Below are 26039 nucleotides of genomic sequence, written 5' to 3'. Positions count from 1 at the left end.
GGAGGTAAACAGTTACCCAAAGCTTAGCGACTTCACATCATGACGATTCACCGTCAAGCCGGGCATTTAAAGAAGCGAAGCAAGTGGAACGAGAGGAATGGAAAATGTCATGTGGCTGAGCAAACCAAAGCCTGAGGGATGAAGATGTTCAGTAAACATCGGAAGAATTTAATAAGAATAGTTGATGATATTTTACAGACATTTATTTATAAGGTTGTCACAGTCCCATTGGCACGAAAGGCATTTTGGAAGGACGAGAGTGAACCAGTAAACCAATTCCCCACTATTTTATATTTTTTTGCTTTTCAGGAAATACAGATCCTTTCTTACCTCGGCAGCAACGTTGATAGTTTCATACAAAAACAGCGGAGTCTGCATGGATTGGTTTGCACTGGTCATCCCAACCTTGACTTAACTTGGAGGAAAAACATTTATTTTTTTCCCATATACCCCCTTCTCCTCAACTTCCATTAAACCTTCTTCCTCCCTCTTGCAATAGGAGAATGAGCAACAAGCTCAATCGATTAAAGAGCCAATCACTGTGAATGAACCCCGCGTGTTCTCACACCTTGTTTGCGTACACGTACAGTACTTGGTGCTGGTTGGAGGATGTGGAAACGCACAAATATAGCGTACTAATATATCTAAAGTGTTGCAATTATTTGAACCACATGAGATGAGATTTATTTGGTAGGTTATTGTGGATAAGGAAACATGCAAGTACCCCAGAATGAGACACATCAGATGTTCAACATAGCACATCCTGGCTGCTCATTAGAGCGGCGGACACACAACTGCCTCAAAACATTCAGACTGAAAACACTAAACACATCTGCAGCGCCTGAAGGAATAAGGGGAGTAACCAGATGCTGACCGACCAATCCGCAGGCAAACATGGTGAGAAACTGAACATGGTTTATGCGTGCACGCCCAAATGTACAAAGACACTCACACTTAGTGGCTTTAGCGCCGCACTGCAATGTCTAAATGCTTTGTGTGTGAAAAGGCGCATTTCTATGGAAATAAATGATTCTTAGAGCATTCCCCCACTGGAGGAGCAATCACCCAAAGTGGTGAGTTGGCTCATCATGCTAATTAGTTGAAATGCAGGGTGTTTGACTGTAATACATACTACTGTTTGACTGTACTTGTACTCTAACATTCTATCTAATAAATACATTCACCATCGTCATCACCTGTCTCTTGATGCTGTTGATACAACCTTCAGACATGCAGTGGTGGTTGCCATGGAAGAGTCAACAGAAGTGAGCTATGACCCCCCTTATGGCAAAGACCACAGCATGTAGGAAGGGTCACTCCAATTAGCTTCTTCCACTGAAAGCATTTATTCAAAGGCAGATATTAAAATAAAATAAAATGTCTTCTATAAACTGCATTTTACAAGACTGTTCGTATTAAGATGGCCGTCAGATGCAGCAATTACACATAGGGTGACAAAAAATACAATATATAAAAAATAGACGTAGGATGGAACAAATGCTGAAAAACGTGATCAGCCTGGCTTTGTAATTACGTCACGCTGTTCCTTTCAGCACAAACTCAGGTTTAAGGTGAACACACGCATCTGCACAACAGACGCAGAGATAATCTGTTCCTGTGAACACAACGAATCAAACCAACTCCATGTGCCTACATGCATGCATGCACACACACACACACACTTTTTCCTCCCTCTACTGCAAGTGGTGAGTCATCCCTCTATTCACGTCACTGAGAGATGAGTGCACCCGGTGACAGGCCCGTTAGTAGCAGTCACACTGATCTATGTGGCACCTCTCGGCTCTTTGTTTCTCCTCTGATAGAGACCATGCATGCTCCCTCCCTATTAGGGAGGTTTACTCAGCTTGTAATGGGGGGCAATGTGGGAGGCTAAGTCAGACAGGGGTAGGGAGAGGAGACTCCTGTGAGCACAATGGCTTCCTGCCTGCGTAACATTCACGGGTCAAACTCTGAAGAGCTAGTGCCCAGATTGTACCGATTTGTATAATTTTTCTGCCTCAGCTGCTCAAATTACCGTGGGGCGGAACGAACTAGAAATATGTAACCGAGGCCTATAATCTATAAACGCAAGACTTTCCAAAGAAATATGATACCATCGGCCAGACAGTGTATCTACAAAACAAAAGAAAAAGCAAAAGAACCTCACCTCTCATACTGTAAATTCAATCGGCTTTTGAACCGAATGGGCAAACAGCATTATGCATCCAATAGTAATGTGTCACCTCCGTTTTTGCTACTTCTGCCATCCAGGGTCAAAAGCGACAATGTGATCGGTGGCATTTGTTTGTATGTGTGTGCATCACTGGAAAATATTCCAGCGGATTTTTGTGGCGAAGCCCTGGCGAGGTGAACAGGAGATTAGATTGTGAGGTTTATGACACTGATGCTTCCTGGGTAGTCTGCGTTCTTCTATCGAGGAGCTACTTGAGAAGTGCCATCATCATCATCATACCAAGCCAATCAAAGACAGATGCTGTTGCCATAGTAGTACTCAAAACTTTCCATGATGGAGATATGTGCTCCATGAGTACAGTGCCACCAATGGTATATACACATCGTTGTAGGACTGAAATACACATTATCACACAAAATATACACACAAAAACAGTCAAACAATTTGGCCCCCCATCAAGCCATCGCTTTTGCAAAGGGTAAACCTTGTGATTGATCCTGGTATCCAAGGTGATTTGTGTTTGTTCTCTCCAGGTTCTCCGAATTCCTCCCACCTCCAAAGACATGCAGTTGAGGCAAATTGGTTTCTCCAAATTGTCCATATTGTATGAGTGTGTGTGTGAATGGTTGTGTGTCTGTGTGGCCCTGTGACTTGCTGGCAGCACATTCTGTGTGTGCCCCGCCTCTCGCCCACAGCCAGCTGGGATTGGCTCCAGCAACGCCCGTGACCCGCAAACTGGAAGAAAATGACTGAATGAATGTTTTAGCTATTTTTTTCTGCGCAACTAATACCAGATCGTTGTTTTCTTTTTCTGGAACTCCTAGACCACAGGAGCCTCAGAGGATCCAGCGGCATGACCACCGTGACATCGCACAAACTTTCTGAACACGCGAAGCGTCACCGGCAGCGTGGAACGGCTTGGAGTGGACGCGGAGTGAGAGATGGAGGCGTGGCCTCACCGCGCAGCCGAACAAGCCGAAAGAGGAAGAAGAAGCTCCTTTTTCGTCCAAGCTTGGATGCCTGCGGCCGATTGTGCAACTGATACAAGTTGCATGTCAGTGACTACAGTCATTTGACACTCAATTTAGAAAACACTGGCATGCATTTACACAACCTTCAATCTGAAAAGTGTCTGGAACCATTAAAATACAGCACTAAGCAGTCGCGTTATCCTGGTATGTAAAGATACATTAATGCACGTGCACACACACACACACACACACAAAGCTACAAATAAGTGTATTACTTCTATATAAATAGATCAAGCGAATATTAAGCATGCTCTGGCTGGCCATTTAATTGCTCTAAATTGTTTGATTGGTGGCTCCTAAATAAAGACGGATGTGAAAAGGCGATTCAAAGCAGCAGCATTAAATTGCCATAAGCTCTATAAAGGGCACAATGCTCTTTGGAAGAAGAGACCACTGCTTACAAAATGACAGTATAAAGTAGAAATCCAACTGAATGAGAGTTATCCAACCCAGTTCTAGGGAATTGGAGTTTGGAATGGCAAACGCATCAATTCAGTGTACCCTGTCAGAGGCGAAAGGAAACAGAGCCTCAATAAAGTGCTGGGGTCGCGGCTTCAGGGCACGTCATCCTCAGAACAAAGACTAAAACACAATTCTATCTATATTCTCCGTTTCTAAATTCTGTGTTCTCTTTCAATGTCTGTTTAATATCCATTTCTTTGAGGAGAGCAAAATAGCTGTAACATTTTTATGGCCTCCACAATTTAATGGTTTTTATTATGACACCGACACCCACATATAACATAATGAAAGCTTTCATAGACGGGCTGATACTGCTAACAATCCATGACTGACACCAAAAGCCATTATGAAAGAACCCCCAAGTTTCACGTGGCCATTTAAAAACACTCTTCACAAAAAGTCTAACATTAATAGAAGACTATTGTCATTGGAAGTGTATTATGATTAATAGAGCAAGATTTATTTTATTTTGTGACTGAAATCTTTCATGACACCAGAATTTCAACTCCCCAGAATCTCTCAGCAAAGACACAGATGTGACAGGACTATTTTCTTACCTGTGATACACTGAAACTGACCATCCTCTCGTCGAATAGTAAAGGCCTCACCTGGGTTTACCTGCACCAGGATTACCTGCAGAGAGATGTGGAAAGTTTTCTGTTTCAAATTTCATTTGAATATCAAACTGAAATTCATAGTCAGGACAAATGTTATGTCATCTCCCAATTTTAAGTATTTTTATGAGGCAAGGACAAAAAAAGCCAAATTATGCAGCATAAGTAAGAATCGAAGGACAAGTGCTCCAAACTGCTCAGACTATGTGCCGTGAACGACAGCGCTGTGCAGGTGTACAATAGTTTTATCCTGAAAACCTCACCAAAACAGGAAAATCAATGGGAGGAGAGGAAGACAGAAAGACAGTAGTAGATAACGTGGTGCCGAGTCTTGTTCCAGTGCATCATCACTTCAGCTGGGAGGGGGTAGATGAACATTCAAGTGCAAAATTATTTGGCACTTCTAAAGAAGCAATGTAGGAGAAAATATATATATATATATATAAATAATTTTACTGTAAATCAATGAAATGGCTTAATTTGTAAATTTCACTTCACAATTTAAGGTATGTGTTAAGAAAAATGATGATTAAACAGATGATGCCTACATGTCAAACACGAAGAAATCAAAATGACCCATTGTAGCCACTTTTGAACATAGTTTTATTAATATTTAAAAATTGATTTGTAACTGAACTGGTTTTCCCTATTTCAACGTGCATTATTCAACCTCATCCATAAAACTGAAAACCACCAGCTGTTACCAGCTCACACAAGAGCTACACGCTGCTAAACTACACCAACTAAAGCTCATTTAGTCGTTTATAAAAGGTTTCTGATTCAAAACTGAATGAGAAAATAACAAAAAACATCCAAGGACCAAATCTTTTCAACCAGTTCTATGCGTCCTTTGCGCACAATAACAGAATAAACTGACTCACCATTTGCTGAATCAACAGCTCAGATTATTTGAAAATGAAAACCTTAAATACTATATTTCAAAAATCCCCTCAAATGCATCAGTCTCTGAACATAATAAACTCCTAAACCATAAACAGAACTAGGTTTTTGCTGCCCAGCGATGTGTGTGGGCACGAGTTACCTCACTCTCGTGGACGTCGTAGAATATACGCTCCCTTGGCAAAGGCTATCGTTCTCTTCAAGCACAGAAAACATCAGCACCTCCATCTCTGACACTGCTGCCATTGATGTGCTCAACGGAGAGAGGAACGAGCCCTTTGACCGCCACACACAGGAGCTCATATGTTCATACACACCCACATGCGAGGCAGCGACAGCAGCAAGTGTAGATAGTGAAGGAGGGGAGTTCTAAATGACTTCCAAGTCTAGACAATTCAAAGTCAGATGCACGTGAGCGTTTGTTGTCCACCGCTTCTGTGCAAAGGAAACACCCCTCCAAGCATAATGCTGGAATTTGCATTTCTAAATAAAAGCAAAGACATTCATCACATAAAATCAAAAGGAAACAAATTCTGATTGTAAAGCATCTGACTGCTACTTACTGTTGCCCGCATTGCTATCTCTCATTCAGGCGTCGCTATTCATGCAGTCACTGATGCTCCAGGGTCTACCAGACCCTCCACTACTTCATCCAAACTCTTAAGAAAAATCCCATGACCATGCATGCTAACACATCTGGCTGCGCTGATCCTTTACATCCTCCACCTCCATCACCTCCCGCACAAAATCTAAAGAACGTCGAGAGCGGTGGAGAGTGCAGAAGGAGCTATTCAGGCGGATGGGGCTTAGTCTCTTGCACTGGAAGTAACATTCACAGAAAGTGTGGCGTGAATCTCTTATTTGCTTAGCCTGGTTCAGCCTCGTACGGTCCATGGAGGCACTCGCTGCAGAAGACGGCTTGCTCACTCTTGCTTCTGGCTCCGGTGCAGCTTCCTTACCGTCAGTATCCACAGCAACCCCTTCAACAAATAAGCCAAAGCAGTGTCTGCGCCAAACCTTCAGAGAAGAGACCGAAACCTTGTCGGCAGTGGCCACTCTCTGCAAAAGCAAGTAGCCGAACCCATGAAAACAGGATCAAAATTATAAAAAGAAAAGAAAAGAAAAGGCTGGGTGATGCCTCACGTCTGTTTGCTATTCAGTTTCCTTCTGCCTCTGCCACTGACTGTGCCAGTTCAGTTCACGCCTGTTGTGTTCCTTGAAATGGTTAATTTCAATAGCATTCCGCCGGGGCGTGATCGTGGCACGGCTGAGACAGATATAAAGGCTTCCGTAGCGTGGGGAGTCCTTTGTTCTGCCTTTTTTCACAACAACAACAATGGCGTGAGGGAGCAGAGCGACCCACGCAGCTCTGAGGCTGACACGTACGACTACGCTACAGACCCGCTCCCTCCCTTTTTCTACCTCCCCCGCATACTCTCCGTGGCTCCCTCGCCCATTCAGTGAACGACATGCCATAAACCCCTCTCTTAATACTCAAATCGATGTGAAAGGAGATGAGGTTATGTGAGGTCAATTGCAGAGCTCCAGCACTGGGGTCAAAGGCACTCCTCGGGTTCTCTACTGTCTTAATGGATTACAAAGCAGCCCACCGGAAAAAACAAAGACAATCTGTACGGTAACAAAAATGCAGCTCGCAAAAAAAAAAAAAAAGTCAGTGCCTCCAACATGACCCCGAGAATCAGCTGATTCTCTGATTGAAGTACATTCTATTACGCCATCCAAATTTTACCCGTCATAGCACGAACCAAAAAATGAACTTTAAAATGTTTTATATTTGCATACGTACACCGGGTATGCGCGTACATATGTACGTACTCACAGCTCCACTGCCAGTGCATTCCACTTGTAACAGCGATTCCTCGGCTCTAAACACATACTTTTAAATATACAGTGGAACATCGGTAGTCGAACGACTCGGTAATCAAACAACTCGGTTTTCGACCAAAAAAGTGAGTTTAAAATGCCTTTTGATCTCTTAGCCATGGATCCAAACAAAGCCAGCAGTCAGACGCCTGACAAAGGAACGCAGAAGGAAATCATCTTCAAATATGAAAATGGAGTCCGTGTCTCGGATCTTGCTGCGCAGTACGGCATGGTGAAATCGACAAGTTTGACTTTAAGAAAACTGAGCTAGAGAAAGAAAAAGGGGGGGGGGGGGGGGGGGGGGGGGGCAGAATGACGGTTACCCAGTCATCTTATGGTCTCCCTTTCAAAAGGAACAACCCTTCCTCCTCCTCTCTCTCCATATCCATCCACATATGCCACCACACCACAGCCAAATGGGCTAAATGTACTTTTATGACGCCTTTGTTTTTTCTATTATTTACACTTATGTTTTATCGGTTGTTTAGATGCACGTAGTTGCATATTAATATAACTGTAGGCATGTAGACAAGCATTTATCTGGTGCTTAGGTGCGGATTAATCTATTCTAGTATTACGGAGCGAATTATGTTCGACAACCGAGCTTCCACTGTACTGTATATCAAAGTGATATGTTGCAAACCAAGGACAACATGATTTCCTCCAATGGTTATATTTCATACAGATTACAAAGCACACAACAATGGCTTCTTGATCACATTCATAACAGGTGTTTATGTATGGTGGAGGAAAAGTTGAAGGGAAAATTAGATAAACTGCTAGAAATTTGTAGAACTGTACAGCCAAATATAAAGGACAGAGTACATTGTCATCATTGTAAAGATTTATCAATGTATTCCTGCCCAAAGAGTGTTGATTCTTTACCACAGCCAGACACCTGCTAAACACGACTACATTTTTATCCTTGGTGAATAGCCCTATTCTGCGTTTTCATGGCTACTCGCTCTGACGTTTCTCGGCCAACGATGACTCAGTTCAGGTTTCTCACTATTTCCGCCCCCCCCCCCCCTAATTGTTTGCTGTGTGTTTATGTGACACAGCAGCTGGGTGGACAGGAAAAAGGAGCCAAGTGACACAGAAAAAAATCAAGCCATTGTCTGATCTAGCCAGGAACAAAGCTGATGGCACATGTGTTCGTGTGTAAATACTGTAAATACGGCGATCCTCGACCCTTCTGGATTTATTGGCAACATATGCCACAAAAGTAGGACAGATGATATCTATCGCCTACCGCATTCTGTGCTCAACTGACACTAAATTTGATAGGCTGGCACCTCAGATCGTTTCCCACAAACAATCCAGATATATTTTTCTCTCAGTCCATTGTTATAGTTCACAAAAGGCTAAAGCCAAGATTCTACTGATGATGAAACATCTATCATCATCAAAGCCGATGCAGTTTTCACTTCCCTCAGACTTCTCCATGGCTTCTAGATAAGCTTCCCCACTCAGGACATTCTTGATTTTGTACACTTGGCATTTTCAGATTTGGACCATTTTGAAAGAGTTTAAGGCATTTTGGGGGTCTTTTCCTTAGTTATCCTGACATTTAGGTTTCATGCTCCAAAGGTATACAGTATATCGTTTTCCCCAACATGTCTGGCTCCCACCAATCAGGTGTCGACGGCAAATTTAGTGCTCCAATGTGTCACTGGTTGAATTTATATCCAGCAATTGTACAAGTGTACTTTAAGAGTATGCGTTGATCAGCTGCAATATTTAATGCAGCAACGTGATCTACGTATGTTGGTACAAACTATTGATACAGTAATAAATGTTCGCTTTGTGTCACTATAAAATTGTCCCCGTAACACTGCTGAGTCGCATGCTGTCCACCTCCTCACGAGAGCAGACAAATAGCAGGCTCACCCCTGTCTTCACAGATCATTTACTAGCTGACCAGGAGACAAACAGAGTGGTTTGCACTTTTGTCCCATCTGAAGTGCTGTGGCACTTTGCGAGCGGGTACATGTCAGGTTATGTTTACAAATGAGAACTAGTTCTCAAACATTTCACGTGGGAAATACATGTCCAACGCCCCTGCCTAAAGGCATACTAGGCCAACACCAAAGACAGGTGAGGACAAAAGCTCGGTCTCAAAAATCCCACAGTAATATTATCCCACGGATGGCACGTAGCCATAAGCAGACCACACTCTCAGGTCTGTGTGCCCTCCTGTTCAATTTGTATATTTACCATTTAATGTTCTTTTGTTAAACCAGTAGGTTAATGAGTTCAGCTCAAGCCATTAAGGGTGACTTTACCACGGTACACCCTTGTTTTTTTCGGTTTATAGTTCTGCAGACCATAACATGCATTGTAAATCCTTGTTTCATGCACGCAGCTGCTAATGCGCATTGGAGAGCCAACTGCAGGATCTTATACTTTAAAAGAATGCAGTGTCCATTGCTTGGGTATACGAAGAGGACGTCAGAAACATGTCAACATTTTAATAATTTAGCATATTTACATTACAGACATGGTCAGAGAACATGATCATGATTTGTACAACCAATGCTCATAACAGTTTTGTCCACAGGGGCAATCAAAATAAACACACAAAAAAAGTTCCTGATAATTGTTATTAACATGAAGTCAACATATATATATATATATAAGCTTGATATCGGTCCATGTGCATTTGTAGAACACGAATCTGATTACTGCTATGTCGAACATTTCTAAGGCAAAAAAACATCAAGCCGTGATGTTTTTTGATAAGCACAGGAACTGCACTGTGCCATGCGATACTTGTTATTCCACCTGATCGGAACACATTTCAGGAAATTTCAGCTATCATGAGCAGGCAGTGTCTCAAATTGGTGCGAGCAGCAGGGTGGTGATGACGTGAGCCGGGACAGAACAACGGCGTTCCCCTCCTCATGTACAGGTAATCAGGTAACCTTTGTGGTAGGAGGTAAGGTAACTGAATTCCATGAGAACAACACCCTCACAGCCCGACACAACCAGCAAAATTTGATCTCCATGGGAACAAAGCAGTTTTTTTCCACTGTGGACAATGACAAGATGGCTGGAAAAAGATGTTTATAGAGCAAGGCTAACATTAGCAAGCCTTATCGAGACAAACTGCCTAAGACCCAGGAAATGATGCAACAAATATCACTGTAGGTTCCATGCTGCCCCCCCCCCCCCACACACACACACACACACAGACAAAGTCACGGAAAGTTAAGCTAATCAAAATGATGACCATCAAAATGACTCACTCTGGCTCATCAGAGTCACTCAAACTCGCTATTATCTCATATCCTGCATCCATAAAGAGAAAGCTGCTGTAAAACCATTGGAGGCTTGGTCAGTAAGCAAAGGGCCCGTCACCGATCACATGAATTCTGAGTAAAAACCATATCTGTATGAACACACGCAGGGAGAAACTGGTGTGAGTGAGTGTGTGTGTGTGTGTGTGTGTGTGTGTGTGTGTTTGTGCATGCGTAAAAACAGGTATGACGATAAATCTGACTGAATAACAGAACAGGGATGTGTGATATGCAGGTAGCCGTTGACTTAAGGCTGCACTGGTTACGCCGTGTACATACCGGAAAGCGTTCACTGGAATCGAGTGTACGCAGTTTCCGCCCACGATGCCTACCAAGAGGATATCGTCTCCATCTACTCCACAGCATAATATACACATAGTGATTTAACATGGACCTCCTTAGGACCAAACCGACATACGACCGGTCCCTCGGAACCAAACAGTCATCAGTCGACTAAAGGACTATATAATGAAACTGATCATCTGAAGTCACATTGCTTTGTTTGACTTAAGTACATCAACTACACACTTATCTCCACACACTACAGTTGGTGGCAGCATGTAATAAATATATCATTTGGGGACAGACACTGCAGTGTACATATGTGCATACATATGTCAAGTAAGAAATTGATCTAAAGCATCTTCTTCACTGTTCTCATTTTCCATGGAAGGCTGAAAACAAAAATGTATCTTTTATGTCAGTTTAGATTTCAACAAGTAAACAATGCATAAATCTCAACACTATTGGAAATCGGTGCTAGAGCCCATTAAGAAACACCAAAACCTCCTTGATTGTTAAATATATTAGAATAAAAAATGTGACCAACTATGGTAGACATAGGAGGAGCGGCTGGTGGAGAGAGGTGAGACAGGCTTCACCGAGCTCCACCTTCAAACAGTAAAATCAGAAACATGGGACAATGCCACTGATAAAGGAGGAAACACTTCCAACTATTTCACCCATCTATACCAACAGTATCCCTTACTGCAGATGTAAGCGCGAGTCCCACTCATGACTTTAATAGTTTAACAAAAACAAACGCGACCATTCAACCGATCATACGACTGTAGGGGGCCAAAAGGATCAACACCAGTCTGTTTTCTACTGAAACTACAGAGAAACAGTCAGACTGAGATCCACAGAGACAGATGTGTTTCTCTGTTTGACCCTTTCCGAGCTGTCAGACACTTCATAACATTATGAGCCTGTAAGTGGTGAAAACGAGTGGAATGTTTGTGTACTGATTCCCATACGGATTACATTTAACGGCTCACACGTTGAACGCTGGCTATAAAATGCGGCATTGAAATTATGTTCCTCATTTTGGGCAGGCAGTAACATCCCAGACATCTGTCCGCTCGATGAGTTCCATCTTAATTTAAAGCCTGCTTTACATACATTATATTTTGTAAACAGTATATAGTAATACAGTTGTCCCTTTTTGATTGCGGGTGTTGCGTTCCAGGTGAAAATCCAAGGTGCTGTCTTTTATGTGTTGTAATGCTTGTTTGGAAAAAAAATGTCACCATCTTTTTACAGTTTTATTTTTCTTAGGCTGGAGAATAACTAAAATAATGGGAATGTAAACATTTATATATACACACATCGCAGAACACCGCGATATAAGAATACATATGCTAGGCAAGAAAACCGGCAATACAGTCCAGCTGCGGAAAGTGAACCGCGATATAGCGAGGGACGACTGTAATAGCAATAATAATTGTGGTATACTGTACTATAATAATGTGGAAATTTGGGACATTATTATAATACTGTGAAAAGTCATACCCCTGCAACATTCATGTGGACAGAGAGAAAAAGGACAAGACAACACCGCCGAAGCACAGTGTGTAGATATGTGGGAAAATGGCTGGCTATGAAAAACTGGCTCGCCATAATAGTGTCAAGGAAGCAAATGAGAAGAAAAAGAGTGTCCAAAGTGTACCTGCTGGGGGCCCTCCCCGTTGACCATGGCAGGGGGTGGCGGTGAAGCCAAGATTGGAAGTTCAGGGCTGAGAAGCTGGCCGGACTCCAAAGGTGGGGTATGGTCCGCCATGTCTGCCTCATTCACACCACTGAAGAGGCTCTCCTGCAGCAAAGACATTGCAATCAATGAATATCTAAAGTCCAACACAAGATTCCTCAGTGAGTCTTACTTTAGGCCTGCACTGAGACCCACAGGACACAAATTCTCTAAGCTCTGCATGCACTGTGAGTACACTATTACACTACAAGTGACACATTGACAAATAGAATAAGGGTGATATAATTATTTTGGGGGGGGCGGGGGCAGATGATGTCCCTAAAATGATTTGACAGCCGAAGGAGGACCATCCAGAATATGCACGTGCTTGGCCGAGCGTGCAAATATATTACAAAGAGTTCCTCTTCTTCTGATGTTGGGTGCTGTTCTACAGACCAAAGCCGAGTCAGGGCGACACATCACTGAAATACCAAGGCCAGCTCACTTTGATGCGGTTGCTGGCTTATAAAAGCCAGATATTTCAGTCTGGCGGATGTGAATTATGAATCAGATCTGCACCAAATTGCACACACGTCGACACTATAAATATAGATTTATTAATAATCACGATCCATGCATTATTCCTACAGAATGCAAAGATAATGGCAGAAACACCCTATTTCTGCAACGTTAAAGAACGTTTTAAAAATGCCTCTATCCAGCCTTTCAATAAAGAATCTTTTATTATCGTCGGGTGGTCTGGACTATAATCTATACGCCCAACAAGTTTCACAGAGTCGGGGTTTTCCCCCAGTTATATCAAAGAAAAATCAACCAAATCACTTGTGTCAAGTCGAATTCCGTCGGCGCCCATGGAAGAAACGGTTCCTTTTTAAATGTTTAAATGATGCAAACACCGTCAAATGCCGACAATGAGGAATAGCGTCGTGTGAGAAATAATTACACGACTACCAAAATCCCTACCTAAAAGCAACGGAACACCATGAGAGAAATGGAACATGCGTCCTTGAACCTTATTACATTGCGGCGCATGCGCCCAGATCTCACAGTGATCTGACTAATCTGTTATCTTCAGCCCCTCCTCTCCCTCAGCTTAAACAACACCGTTTACAGCGCGACGGCCAACGGACTGCTTCTGAGGGACTCGCTCCCCCCCAGCAAAGGGCCGATGCTACGTTAGTAGGCTTCTTCCTTTGGCCTACGGGTCAACCTGCTGCAGTCACTTATGCCAAACCACGTGCTACTCTGCAATACAGGCCAACTTCCAGTTGAAAAATGATCGTCAATCCTCTGGAAACAGCTCCGTGAAGGCCTCAGCGAAGGATTATCTGATCGCTTCTTTCTGCATGTTTCACACACTTAAAGAAAAAGTGACATTTGAGTCTCATTTAAAAATCTCACACATGAAAAAAAATAATAGGAGCACGCTATTCATTTAGATATGATTGTGCGTGCCCGTCGGTACGCACGTAGGGTTACCTGGGATGACGCATGTTAATCAGAACACATTGTACTTCCCCCTCTCTCCATTCTGTGGGAAAATATGTTGTCATAAAAAGACACGCAAATCACCGCGGCCGACTATTGAGCAGCGAGGAACAGCGATCCGGTCGTTGGACTTCTTTTGAATTCGTGTCGCACAACAAGCGTTACTAGTGCATCGAGATTAACATCTGCTGTGCAGGACGTTTGGCCCGTGGCTCAGAGCAGGGAACGCTCCAACAGCTGTTTCTCGGTTGCAGTCTCGGTGAGACTAGAAAAGCACCCAGAACGACTACAAAGGAAAACGTACGATACCCAACACTTGTGATTACCATTATTAGCACTCTATTCCAGCTATTATTATTATTATTAGTATAAAGCAGTCTATTGACAGACAGAGGTAGACAACTCGGGCTACAGAATAGGCAGGGTTCAGGATGTGTAATGAACTAAATATCTTCACGTAGCAAACAGCGTTACACGAGTTAACCCTTTCGCTGCCTTAAGGTTCGGGTTTAACAAAAGGACTCGCGTATTATTCAGCCTACCGTGATCCTGAATGGGCTAGTCAAATGAAATGAAGCACGCACCTGCGGTGTGCGTGTGCGTGTGCGTGTGTGCGTGCGTGTGTGTGTGTGTTTGGGATTGTCGTAGCTATTTGTAATCTCAATACTACACAAAGAAAACTTTATAAATCGCTTTAAGAGATAAAGTTTAAACGCGGTAATTAGGACTGAAGAACACAAGTGTGAACGTTAATGGACATTAACCGCTACATGGCGAGTAGCGGAGCTTTTGTTACTCACTCTGTCGGTCGGCCCGATCAGCAACGGATGGCGGCGGTGATTCCTCACGGCTCGTTACAAAAACGATTCGTGGAAGCAAATGTCCGAGTCGGACAACCTTTTAACTACCGACGCCGCGCATAACGTCACAAGCTAGCGTTAGCTACCTGATGCTACCTAGCTAACAGTTAGCAAGAGGATGCGCTTTCCTCGTTGTACGACAGACGATCGATCGCACCGACAACGCCGAAAGCAGATCGAAGCAAGCGACTATAAAGCGACAGCGATGACGTTACGTATCGATGACACTAGCTCGACTGCCACTTTTATCGAAACAACTTTCCTCACAACCCTGCTTCTGGCTTCAAAGTGGGGAATTTCTCCATCGCTTGCAGAGCTCCACGCGCATGCGCAGAGCAGGAACTCATGACGAATTCCAAATTCCACGCTAGCTTTCGTGAAATCTTTATAATATAGTCACAGTTTTAGACTAATTATTAACGCGCGGAGCCATGGTCTCCTGCTGCACCAAACATTGCGTCAGAATAAAATAGACTCTGTTTGAATGCAGCCTTTAAGTGTTGTTTTGGTGCACAGTTACACAATTGATAGCTCAGCAAAGGGTTAAGGTACAGAATTGGGATTACTATGATTAAAGAAACAGGTTTGAAGTTTCAGTTTCACGCTCTTGTCTCACTAGAATATAAATGAAACGTTTATTTGTTTCCTTTCTGAGACCGGATGTGATCACCTGGCTACAAAACAAGAGTGCTAAATGTGGCTGCATTGTCCCCACCCGACCATCTGTGGGACTCGAACACAGAGCACTCTGTGAAACACTGAACATTCTATCACTAGAGTACTGATTCTATTCCGCAGCGACAGTCCGGCGTTAGCATTTTGTACTCAAATAATCATATCCGGTGATTTTATTCAATCAATCAATCAATCAAATCTTCATTGCAGACACAATGGTTCAATTAAAAAACACACCTTTATTCACCTTATTATTATTGTTCTTATTCAAAGTTATTTAAAAAAAATCTACATTTAGCCAAGATCTCTCAAAATGTCATTTAAATATGTTGGCAGAATACACACACACACACACACACACACAAAACAAAAGGTAAGCGCGTTAAAAAAAATTACGGTCGAGAGATAATGTGGTTCAGAGACGCCACCACAAGGATAGCTATGGCGCCACCTGCTGGACTCCATAAAAACATCATGTGACCTACTGTGGCGATAATGTTCATGTTCCGTTCATAGTAAATATTATGAACACAGGACCGATTCCTGATGACTTTTGGGACTGATATGAATTGATCTGTGTGTTTCTATTTTACATTTCTTGAACAGTTTTCTCTACAGTGTTCAGTGTAATAATAGTCTGTAATAAATAAACAAAAATCAATAAAGTGTGACGCAGCGGTCAAAGGAGTTCATTTAAAAGAAAATGACATTGAACAAATGTATAACACAATAGTGAACGGTTTCAAACAAACACACAAAGAAGCACACAAACAAACTAAAAGCAAAATATTTTACACTGGAACTTTTAAACTGGGAACAAATGCAAATACAGAGAAACTGTCATGAAAGTAACATTCAGCAAATGCATCTCAGGATATATACAAACCATATGTAATTTATGGTCATGCGTACACTACGACAGAATCTGTAATGTCCATGTTGTTATAATCAATAAATATTGATAAAAAAAATTAATTCATCACATAATTTCTCCAAACACACTCATTACCCAATAATTTCTTGAGCTGTCTTATTGTCTTGCTGAACAATAAGTAAATCGATAGTTTGACTTGGCAGTTAGAAAACAATATTATATTATATTATATTACTGGAGTGGATACGTTTTTCTATTTGTTTATTTTATTAGAATTGATAATGATGTGTTGTTTCAACATCTAAAATAACGTTTTTCCTTATCACCTTCATAGCGATGCACATTACTAATGAATAATACAGTAATACTGTCTTGAAAACTATGAATGGGAAGAAAAAACACTGTTTGCAATTATAATACGCTGCTGTTACTATTTCCGACCTTTCGCGAACGCACCACGCAATTACAGGAAGGAGAGCGACGTGCGTGTTTCCAGTGGGCGCTGCGCGATGAAAGCTAACAGGCTAACAGCAGCCGATAAGGAGCTAAAGCAGTAGCACAAACCAGACTCCCGACGCGATGCCATCAATCGAACTCAATGATTCCGTGTGAACAGAGAACACAACGACATCGGGGACAAAACACCAACTAGCCGGAGCAACAACACGGTGACGTCACAGCATCAGTCAGCCGGAATGCACTTATATTAGCATACTTGTTTACTTGTTTACTTGTTTACTTGTTTACTTGTTTGTTTGGTAGTTTTGCAGCCACGCCGGTGCTTCTTCTGCGTTCTTTGCTTTCTCGTTGGCTTTGTTTCGTGAAGCGTTGGATCTCTCTGCGGGTCGGGAGAGTCGCTATACGGGAACAGTTCAGCTCATGTAAAGCACAGTCTGCGTTAAGTTAAAAACAAGTAGAATACAACTATTGATTGGCTTTAAATATTGTGTCCAGGTTATTCTGTGGAATCTTAGACAGGTACTTGGAGGTGACCCTCCTCTCAGGTTAGTGGGTTTACCTCACTGAGCTCAGTTACACTTTTAATCTGAGCAGATTTGTAAAAGAACACGCAATTGTATTTGTTTTATGTATCGGTATTTGTCGTTTTGTTTTGAGTTTTCTGTCTTTCTTTCTTTAATAACTGTATAATAGTTATAAAAACAACCCACAAACTGCAATATATGTATTTGTCATTGTATAATCTCTTCATTCATCTCACAGTGAGCATCATGCTGGACGTGGGGAAGTGGCCGGTGTTTGCACTCCTTCCTCCCGAGGAACTGAGGCTGATCCGGCAGGCTTGTGTCTTTGGCAGTGGAGCAAACGAAGCCCTCTATGTCACAGTTAATGACGAGGTAATCTCAGAAAGGGGCATTTAATCAACTTATTCTTTTCTTTGAGGTATGGCAAGTCTTGATTGCCCGTATTATATTTATAATATATTATACTATGTCGTATTTGGAAGTGGCAGAAACATTTCTTTCCCAGTCTCCGGCTGACACGGGGTGAACTTCCATGCGGAGATAAGCAGATAAAATGTGGCTATCTTTAGCTAATACCCAAGCGAGCTCCATTTTTATCCTGTGGGACGGTGGAGAGAGAGAAAGCTTTTTTTCTGCCGCCCTTGCTCATATGTTTTTCCGGTGACTCGAAAAGTTTCGATTTCATCACCAAGCGCATGAAAATATTTAGTCAGTATGTCGATATAATATAGTAATTCCTACAACAAGTGGAGTTTATCTATTCTTCAAAGTACATTACCTGAATGCATTTTCTGGGGTGTCATCATTGAACATCAGGTTAAATGTGCTTAAAGGCCGTCTCCATTTCATGAGTCATGTTTGGTCTTTGCAGGTCTTTGCTCTGGGCACCAACGGCAGCGGCTGTTTAGGCCTCGGAGACCTCCAAAGCACTATTGAGCCACGCAGGATCGACGTCTTGTGTGGAAAGAAGATTGTGTCCCTAAGTTATGGAACAGGACCACATGTTGCTATAGTGACTGCAGGTGATCATTTCAGGAAACTATTTTTGGGTTTTTTCCTGAGTTGAAATTTCCTCAAGAGTTGTAGGAATGACACCAATTAAATTAAATAAAATTAAAATTTATGTATATAGCTCCAGATAAAAACAGAAAGTCACCTCAAGGCACTTTACAGGAGTAGCAGGGAAAGACAGAACCCAACTTGACCCACAAGAGCAAGCACTTTGGCAACGGAGGCAAGGAAAAACGTCCCTTTAACAGGCAGAAACCTTGGACAGAACCTAAGGCTCATGGTGGACGGACGGAGAGAGAGAGAGAGAGAGAATGACAGGTAGGGGGAGATGGATAGGGAAGTGGTAGAGAGACAGAGCAGGAGCAGACAAAAACGAGATGTATAAAACTATAAATGCTAATGCTAGCGATATGGACATCAGTGTTGAGGGTCAGAGGTCAAGGTTTTGCAGCACCACGGACAGAAGGACCTGCAGACAGACAGAAAAAGGGACAAACAGAGGGAGAGAGAGCACAAGACTACGGGGAAGAGAGAGAGATTACTGACATATATTTATAACACGAATAACCAGATAGAGAGGGAGGAGCTCAGTGTGTCATAGGAGGTTACGCCACCAGTGCTGGCCTATGACAGCATATTGATTATTGTATTGATTAACTACAAGCTTTGTTAGAAAGGAAAGTCTTTAGTCTACTCTTGAACAGAGAGCACCAAAACCAATGACACATGTAAAGATTCAAATAATCTGGCTGCCCACACATGATCAAAAATAGATATGGCAAAAATAAATCATTGAAAAATCTGAAAAACGTATTAGGTTTTAATAAATCGGTTTCAGATTAGTGTGACCTTTATGCAGCGTTCAGAGAATAAATGGACGTTTCGCCAACGCTGCTCTGCAAAATTTCAAATTGGGAGATTTATAGATCTATGGTTGGGGCGACGTTTGCTTCAGTAAGTTTGAACGACTGAAAATACATTTATATCCCCAATATCTACAGAACATGCAGCAGCGTAACAACAATCTATCGGAACGAAGGGATTATATGACACTTTAAACTGGGGAAGCTTACCAGCCTAAAACAAGTCTAAGCATTGGTTTGCTCATCCTCTCTCTCTTTTTATTTTAACATCTGTCTGTTCATTCCAGACAGCTGAGCAGGTTTTCATTTTTGATTAGAATGTTTCCGTTACTCGCGTTCAGCCTTTCATCTACGTGTCGTTACTTGGCTGGGAATCATCTTGCGTTTCCTGCTTTTTATTTATAACAAAATATTAACCAGCGAGACAACCGGAATCAAAGTGTGCTGGCTGCTTTACAGACGGAGACGTGTATTCTTGGGGCCACAATGGCTACAGCCAGCTGGGAAATGGAACCACCAGTCACGGACTGACCCCCGCCCCCGTGTCCACCAACCTCCTCAACAAGAGAGTGAAGGACGTGGCTTGTGGATCCCACCACACTATTGCCCTGACAACCGATGGCGAGGTAACATGTCTGGAGTTTCTGTCTTTACCCTCTGCATGTATTTGCACAATGAAAATGCGTTTCTCCTCAGGTGTACGCGTGGGGCTACAACAACTCGGGCCAAGTAGGTTCGGGATCCACTGCCAACCAGCCGACGCCCCGCCGGGTCAGCAGCTGCCTGCAGAGCAAAGTGGTGGTGAACATCGCCTGTGGTCAGCTCTGTTCCATGGCCGTACTCGACAGCGGAGAGGTAAAAGTTCATCATACCTAATAAAAAAAGGAAAATGGAATTAATCCGTTTGAGCGTGATGCATGACGAGTCTTTTTTTTTTAGAATAATAGAGATAATATTTCCCCCAAGCTTTCCTGATCAGGTATACATTGTTTCCCGCTGTGCACATATGCATAAAGTTTGTGTTATTGTTTCATTGCATTTTAAAGTAAATCCCAGGATCTGCATATAATCAATAAAAAATGTGGAGAAAAGAAACTTGAAGATAATGTACATTTTATTTTTACATTTTGTTTTTGTATTTTAGTATGAAATATTTATAGATAAAACCAAATATGATGAAGTAAAGAACTAGTTGTACAGATACAGGAAATATAATTCAACAGTTCCACGATACATACGTGTATAGTCCTAAACTGTCCCTTGTTTATAGATCTATGGTTGGGGCTACAATTGCAATGGACAACTAGGTTTGGGCAACAATGGGAATCAGCAGACTCCATGTAGAATTGCTGCTCTCCTTGGTGTCAACATTGTCCAGGTAGGAGCTCAAGACAGCAATAGATCAATCCAAAGCTCTGTTTCGGGGTGCTGTGCTTAATGCTCTTTCTTCCCTTCGCAGGTTGCCTGTGGATATGCACACACATTAGCACTCACAGATGACGGCTTTGTTTACGCCTGGGGAGCCAACTCGTATGGCCAGTTGGGAACAGGCAACAAGAGTAACCAAGCTCTCCCCACTCTAATAAACACAGACAAAGAGAGGTGTCTACGTGTTGTTTCTAAATAACTGTCTCGATGAGAAGGCGGTCGTTTGGTTTTTCATGCTTCTGCATTTGTCTCCAGGCTGGCGGAGGTGGCTGCGTGCCACACCTGTCATACGTCGGCAGCCAAGACGCAAAGCGGCCAGGTCGTGATGTGGGGTCAGTGTCGAGGGCAGGCCGTCGCCAGCCCCCACCTCACCCATTTCAGCAGCACAGACGATGTGTTTGCTTGTTTTGCCTCACCATCAGTCATGTGGCACCTCCTCTCAGTGGGTAAGGGGGCATGGAATGATCGCTTTAGGTTGTTTTGATCCGTCTGAGAAATCAGTAAACGAGCCACAAAGATCTGTTCTGTGCACTTCGGCTGTACCTTTGGAGAGACGCAGAGTGACCAGGTGAAGTTCCTCTTTAAAACGAGTAATAGCTTTTTTTTTTTTTTACTTTTTAAAAGGTAATTCATTAAAAAAATTATACAGTTGCCATATTATATACCGTGTATATATATTAAAATAAATAATACGCTGAATTACAAGCTGGTCTTTGAATCATCGGGCAGAAACTGTCTCGTTTATTTCGCCAGATTGCGACGACTACCTGACCGTCGCCCAATCGTTAAAGAAGGAGTTTGACAGCCCGGAGATTTCAGACCTGAAGTTCTTGGTGGATGGGAAGTGTATCCATGTTCACAAAGCCCTGCTGAAAATCAGGTACAGAGAATTCAGAGGCAGGAATGGGAAATACGATACGTTATTATTATTATTATGGGGTGTATATATTGTGTTTACTTCTTTTCTCGCTGCTTCCCCATCCTGGCCGTCATTATGCTTCATGAATCTATTTTTCTCATTCCGATGTTGTGGTTTGCGTGAACCGTCGAGCCGCTACCACACATACCAGTGGAATTTTGAGAGGAATAGATACGCGGTGATGTTCCAGCATTGTGTGATTATTAATCGTCGAAACGCGTAACGAATTGGAACGAATGATTTTGATAATTGGTCAGTTTAGGGCAGCCATCTTTCTGTCGCCCGTGTTTGAACCCCATTTGTTGGCTGGTGTTTTCTCATCTCTCCTGCGAATGTCGCTGGAAGCAAAGACGGACCTATTGTTTTCTGCTTTTCTTTTTATAACCACGTTGTGTGGTGACTGCTTTCTAGTCTATTGCTCCTTTGCTCCTTCAGTGAGAGGGAGCCAGACTGTCTGCAACGTCTCTCTCAGGGCACAATGCTTGCACGAATATGCAACAGTGCAAAATGGCTTTTGGCAAGAGCTTGCATTTCCACCCGGAGAATAAAAAGTGTTTTGAGCCTGCAGTGAGCAGCTATTAAAGAACATGAATACATTGTTGAGGGGCCAAATATGGAAAAGGACTATTATTTATTATTGCTTGCAAAGCTTCAAAGCTGGCCGCAGGAAGTCTAAAAGTAAATGTTAAGGTTGGATCCCAAGATTAATATTCACTTCAATGCGATCGGCCGTGAACACATTAAAAAGATCCCATTCCGGGTCCTAATCTCACAAAGTGGCGGGAGCCAAATAAAACATCATTAATCGTTCCCGTGTCATGATTACTACTGATTACAAACACAATGAACTGCAACATACACTTACGAAATACAAATTAGAAATGAATAGTGATTAAGCAGTGATTAAATTACCACTGCCTTTTTTTCGCCTTGTTAGAAACAAGTCCCAGCTTTTCTCTAATCCTACATATTACTGCTGAAACTTTTGAGCTCTGCTGGTATTTCTCTGTCTTTATAGTTTCAAGGATTCCAAGCGTTTATTGTAACGTGCACAGAAGCAATGCCAGTAACGCGCAGCCTTCAGTAGAGAGTGCAAGGTCTGACCGAAGGTGCAAATAGTGTGAGTGTAATTTATTAGCCGGAGGTAGTGGCTGTAACTCCTGTCAGATTAATGCTGAGGAGTGTTGATCTTAGATAGTGGGCTTTTGAAACTTGCCTGTGATCCAACATCTGGTAAACATTAAGTCTTATTGTTTTCTTATTAGCAATTTTAATTGTAATTGGGTGCTGGAAGCGCCGATTTCTTGCTGCATCCCTTCACAGTGATGATGATGATGATGATGATCCCGGCACAGTGTGACAGTGATTCCCATTTTATTCTCACAGTGAGAAAGTTCTTGTGTGTGTGTGAGTCGCTCTGCCTTCCTGCTGTCGTCCTGGAAACATTCAAGCGTGAGTGAATGTTTGTTTGTTGTTTCATGTCGGTCCGTTGATGAACAGGTCACATCCCAACGCCAGCTTGGACGGGTCCCACATCCCCTCCTGACCCTGCAAAGGATGAACAGTTATTTTAAAAATGAAATATGTTGCTCTATCTCTCCTGGGTAAAACACAAATGAAGAAATCATTTATTCATAAATGAAATACAACAACTTTGAAGTCGCAGCTCAGACATGTAGAAGGCCGTCCTGTAAAAACAATTCAAACTGTGATTCCTTTGAAAGCAGACAGGATACACGCTAAAATGCTTTGTACCTCTTCATTTTTTATCTTTTTACCATGTCACGTGAGTCGTCTGCACCTTTCCCTTCTGCTCCAGGTGCGAGCATTTTCGCGCGCTGCTGAACGAAATGGACGAGGGCGCCATAGAGATCCACCAGTTCTCCTACCTGGTGTACCGAGCCTTCCTGGAGTACCTCTACACGGACACCATCAACCTGCCACCAGAGGATGCTATTGGTCAGCATTGACCGTGTGCACATTTGACTATAACCATGGTATGTTAGGCGCGACGCCCTCACCTGTGTGTGCCGTCCCAGGCTTGCTGGATTTGGCGACGTTCTACCGAGAGACGAGGCTGAAGAGGTTGTGCCAGGAAACGATCAAGAGGGGCATTTCTGAGGAGAACGCCGTATCGCTGCTCTCTGCTGCTGTCAAGTATGAGGCGCGGGTAAGCTGGCCTTTGACACACAGCTCCCCGTCACCATGGTGACGGGGAGCATCTCAGTCATCCTCCTCAGCACTGACCAGACAGCCCTCTTCATTTTTAGGACCTGGAAGAGTTCTGCTTCAAGTTTTGTGTCAACCACCTCACAGCTGTGACACAGACCCAGGCCTTTGCCGACATGGACCATAGCCTGCTTAAGAACTTCATTAGTAAAGCCAGCCGCCATGGCGCCTTCAAAAACTGACTGGAGGGCCCCCTGTAGTGATGTTAACGCTGGAGAAGCAAACAGTTAAAGGTTTCAGCTGCTAATAGACGCTTGTGTTACTCCCGTAACCGCAGCACAAACACAGGGGGGGGGATGCGTGGGGTGTAAATGTTACATCACATGACCTGTTCAACCGAAGCAGAAGGTGCAGAGGCTAAGAACGCCGATGTTCCACGCTGGTTCTGTGTGCGTTTCTCGTGCTCTTCTACTTTGCGTCTGATTCTTTAGTCCAAGTTAAAAGAGGGTTGAATGGGTGCAGGAAGCCGCAGTTCTTGATGTTGATGCATACAGGAGTCTGCCGTGAATCAACTATTCTTCATGTTGTTGCTTTTCTTAGAAGCCTTTACATGTTCGAGGAAGAGTTGAAGCACCGGTTATTAAGTTGTTGAAAGCGTGCACCTTTTTTCTAACTTTACTTTGGCGTTTGTATCTGCTCAATGGGAATAGCTTTTTTTAGTCATCACAATTTTTTTTTTTTGCCATTTTACGTAGCAATGGAGAGTTTGCTGTCCAGGCTCGATGAACGTTTGCACTGTCAGCAGGCGGAGTTACTGTGTGATGCTCGTCTACACGTATTCAGAATCTGACAAGCTGCAAACCGACTTAAGCGTGTTCATTTCTATGTAGCCTGTCGGTCACGTTACACTCTGGGTGCAGCTGATTTTACAGTTGTGCGTCATAATTTAGTATGTTTACAAGGGTTTGCTCGTTTATTGATTCTTTTTAAATATGTGTATGCCACAATCCTCTGGCTCTTTTTTTTCTTACTGGTGTATCTCTCTAACTCTCCCCTGGAAGCGTCGTGTAAAAATAGTTTCCAGCTGACTGTTCATACAATCTCATGTAGAACCACGAGGTCTCTAATGTTTCCGCATTAAAATCCTTTGTGTCTGGATGTGTAACAAAAATACTTTATTCTAACAGGCCAGTTACTTCTAAGCATTTTGTCAATAACCAAAATGCCTGTGCTATTATTTTATATGGAAAATGTTTTCAGCTGCCGACAGTGGTGTTGATGTTAAAGATTTTACAAACTTAAATGGATTAAAATGAATAAATACAGAATTTTAATGTGTGTATTTTCTTTTTTTGTGGCCTGTTATAGGGCATAATTAATGACCTTGATGTGTGTATGTGTGTGCGTACATGTATGCACACTAAATAATAAAATATTCAACCCATATAGACCATTACTTGGAAAAAGTAAACTAGCTCAGAAACTACAAATGGTACTATTATATATTGATGCCGGTAGTGACAACTGTTTATGCAACAGTATCTCTTAGCCACCAGGGGGCAGTGTGCTATGTTAAATGAAACATTGGTAACACAAGGACAAGGTCTGCATCCAAAGTTTAACTTGAGCTCAAGTTCTCACATCAATATCAGTTCATTGTCTTCACAACATCACATTTGATTGCTCTTCCTGCCCAAGTCCAACCATGTCACATGGTTTTGGGTAGTATATGGCGATGTATTAGATAAACATGCAGGCAAAATAATGGAGAAAAATACAAAGGCCAAAATTTAATTTTATTAGCACAGAATGAACATGTTCAATAATTACTTCAAAGCTGTACTTTAGTGCGGTCATGACTAAATGTGCTTTCTACATTTTTGTTTTTCCATCAGTTGTGGTTCCGGTGTATTTGTGGGTTGCGTGTGTAGATGGTTGTTTTGATAGAAGAGAACTGCACATCTAGGTTGTGGTTTCTCTTCCTTAACTATTGCTCTGAAATCTATATCTATGATGCCACCATGTCCTGCTTGCACGCAGTATTCTGGGTAAGATTCTACACGACATGTGCAACATGAGCGTCGTACTCTCCAGCACCTGTGAGACCAGTAAGCAAACATAAGCCAGTAATTACATAAACTCCTCTCTGTGCAGTGCTCTAGTCTAGACTAGAGTCGACTCTACTAGAGAGCATACCGTGCAACTTTTGTTTTACCGCTTTGAGACAAATTTCTAAACTAGGATTTATCCAAAAGAAGAATGAAAAAACATGTTTTCAAACTCCAAACATGGTGTTGGGGCGAGTGGTGACAGGAAGCCTGTCAGGCTGGTTTGTGATGAATCGAAACTTCACTTTCAAGACGTATTTACACGCATCACAGCAAATCGAGGACGAATG

General features: G+C 42.6%; 2 protein-coding genes across 2 annotated transcripts in view; one reads left to right on the top strand and one right to left on the bottom strand.

Moving 5' to 3' along the window:
* The window catches only part of fndc3a (fibronectin type III domain containing 3A), a 29783-nt gene extending 17340 nt beyond the window's left edge, over positions 1 to 12443 (bottom strand). Inside the window, exons 1-2 of the mRNA XM_068745245.1 lie at positions 12333 to 12443; positions 4245 to 4320 (exon numbers count right to left, since the gene is read on the bottom strand). Coding sequence (XP_068601346.1) covers positions 4245 to 4320; positions 12333 to 12443 — 187 coding nt within the window. The remainder of the gene's footprint in view (positions 1 to 4244; positions 4321 to 12332) is intronic.
* Positions 12444 to 17497: 5054 nt separating this feature from the next.
* rcbtb2 (regulator of chromosome condensation (RCC1) and BTB (POZ) domain containing protein 2) lies at positions 17498 to 24962 on the top strand. Its single transcript, XM_068745225.1, has 11 exons — positions 17498 to 17623; positions 18123 to 18273; positions 19585 to 19751; positions 19822 to 19980; positions 20396 to 20503; positions 20585 to 20727; positions 20809 to 20999; positions 21307 to 21433; positions 23292 to 23431; positions 23512 to 23642; positions 23743 to 24962. Exons 1-11 carry the CDS (start codon positions 17498 to 17500, stop codon positions 23881 to 23883), a joined length of 1584 nt encoding a protein of 527 aa, XP_068601326.1. The 3' UTR covers positions 23884 to 24962.
* The last annotated feature ends 1077 nt before the right edge of the window (positions 24963 to 26039 follow it).

This window comes from Brachionichthys hirsutus, chromosome 11 (assembly GCF_040956055.1).
Source record: "Brachionichthys hirsutus isolate HB-005 chromosome 11, CSIRO-AGI_Bhir_v1, whole genome shotgun sequence".
Classification (NCBI taxonomy): Eukaryota; Metazoa; Chordata; class Actinopteri; order Lophiiformes; family Brachionichthyidae; genus Brachionichthys; species Brachionichthys hirsutus.
This window is presented reverse-complemented; position numbering and strand designations above follow the sequence as displayed.

Coding starts and splice junctions, on each gene's coding strand:
- rcbtb2 (XM_068745225.1), top strand. CDS start 17,498: ATGCTGGACGTGGGGAAGTGGCCGGTGTTTGCACTCCTTCCTCCCGAG. Junction 19,752..19,821: donor CCCTGACAACCGATGGCGAG/GTAACATGTCTG, acceptor GTTTCTCCTCAG/GTGTACGCGTGGGGCTACAA. Junction 23,643..23,742: donor CTGTCAAGTATGAGGCGCGG/GTAAGCTGGCCT, acceptor CTTCATTTTTAG/GACCTGGAAGAGTTCTGCTT.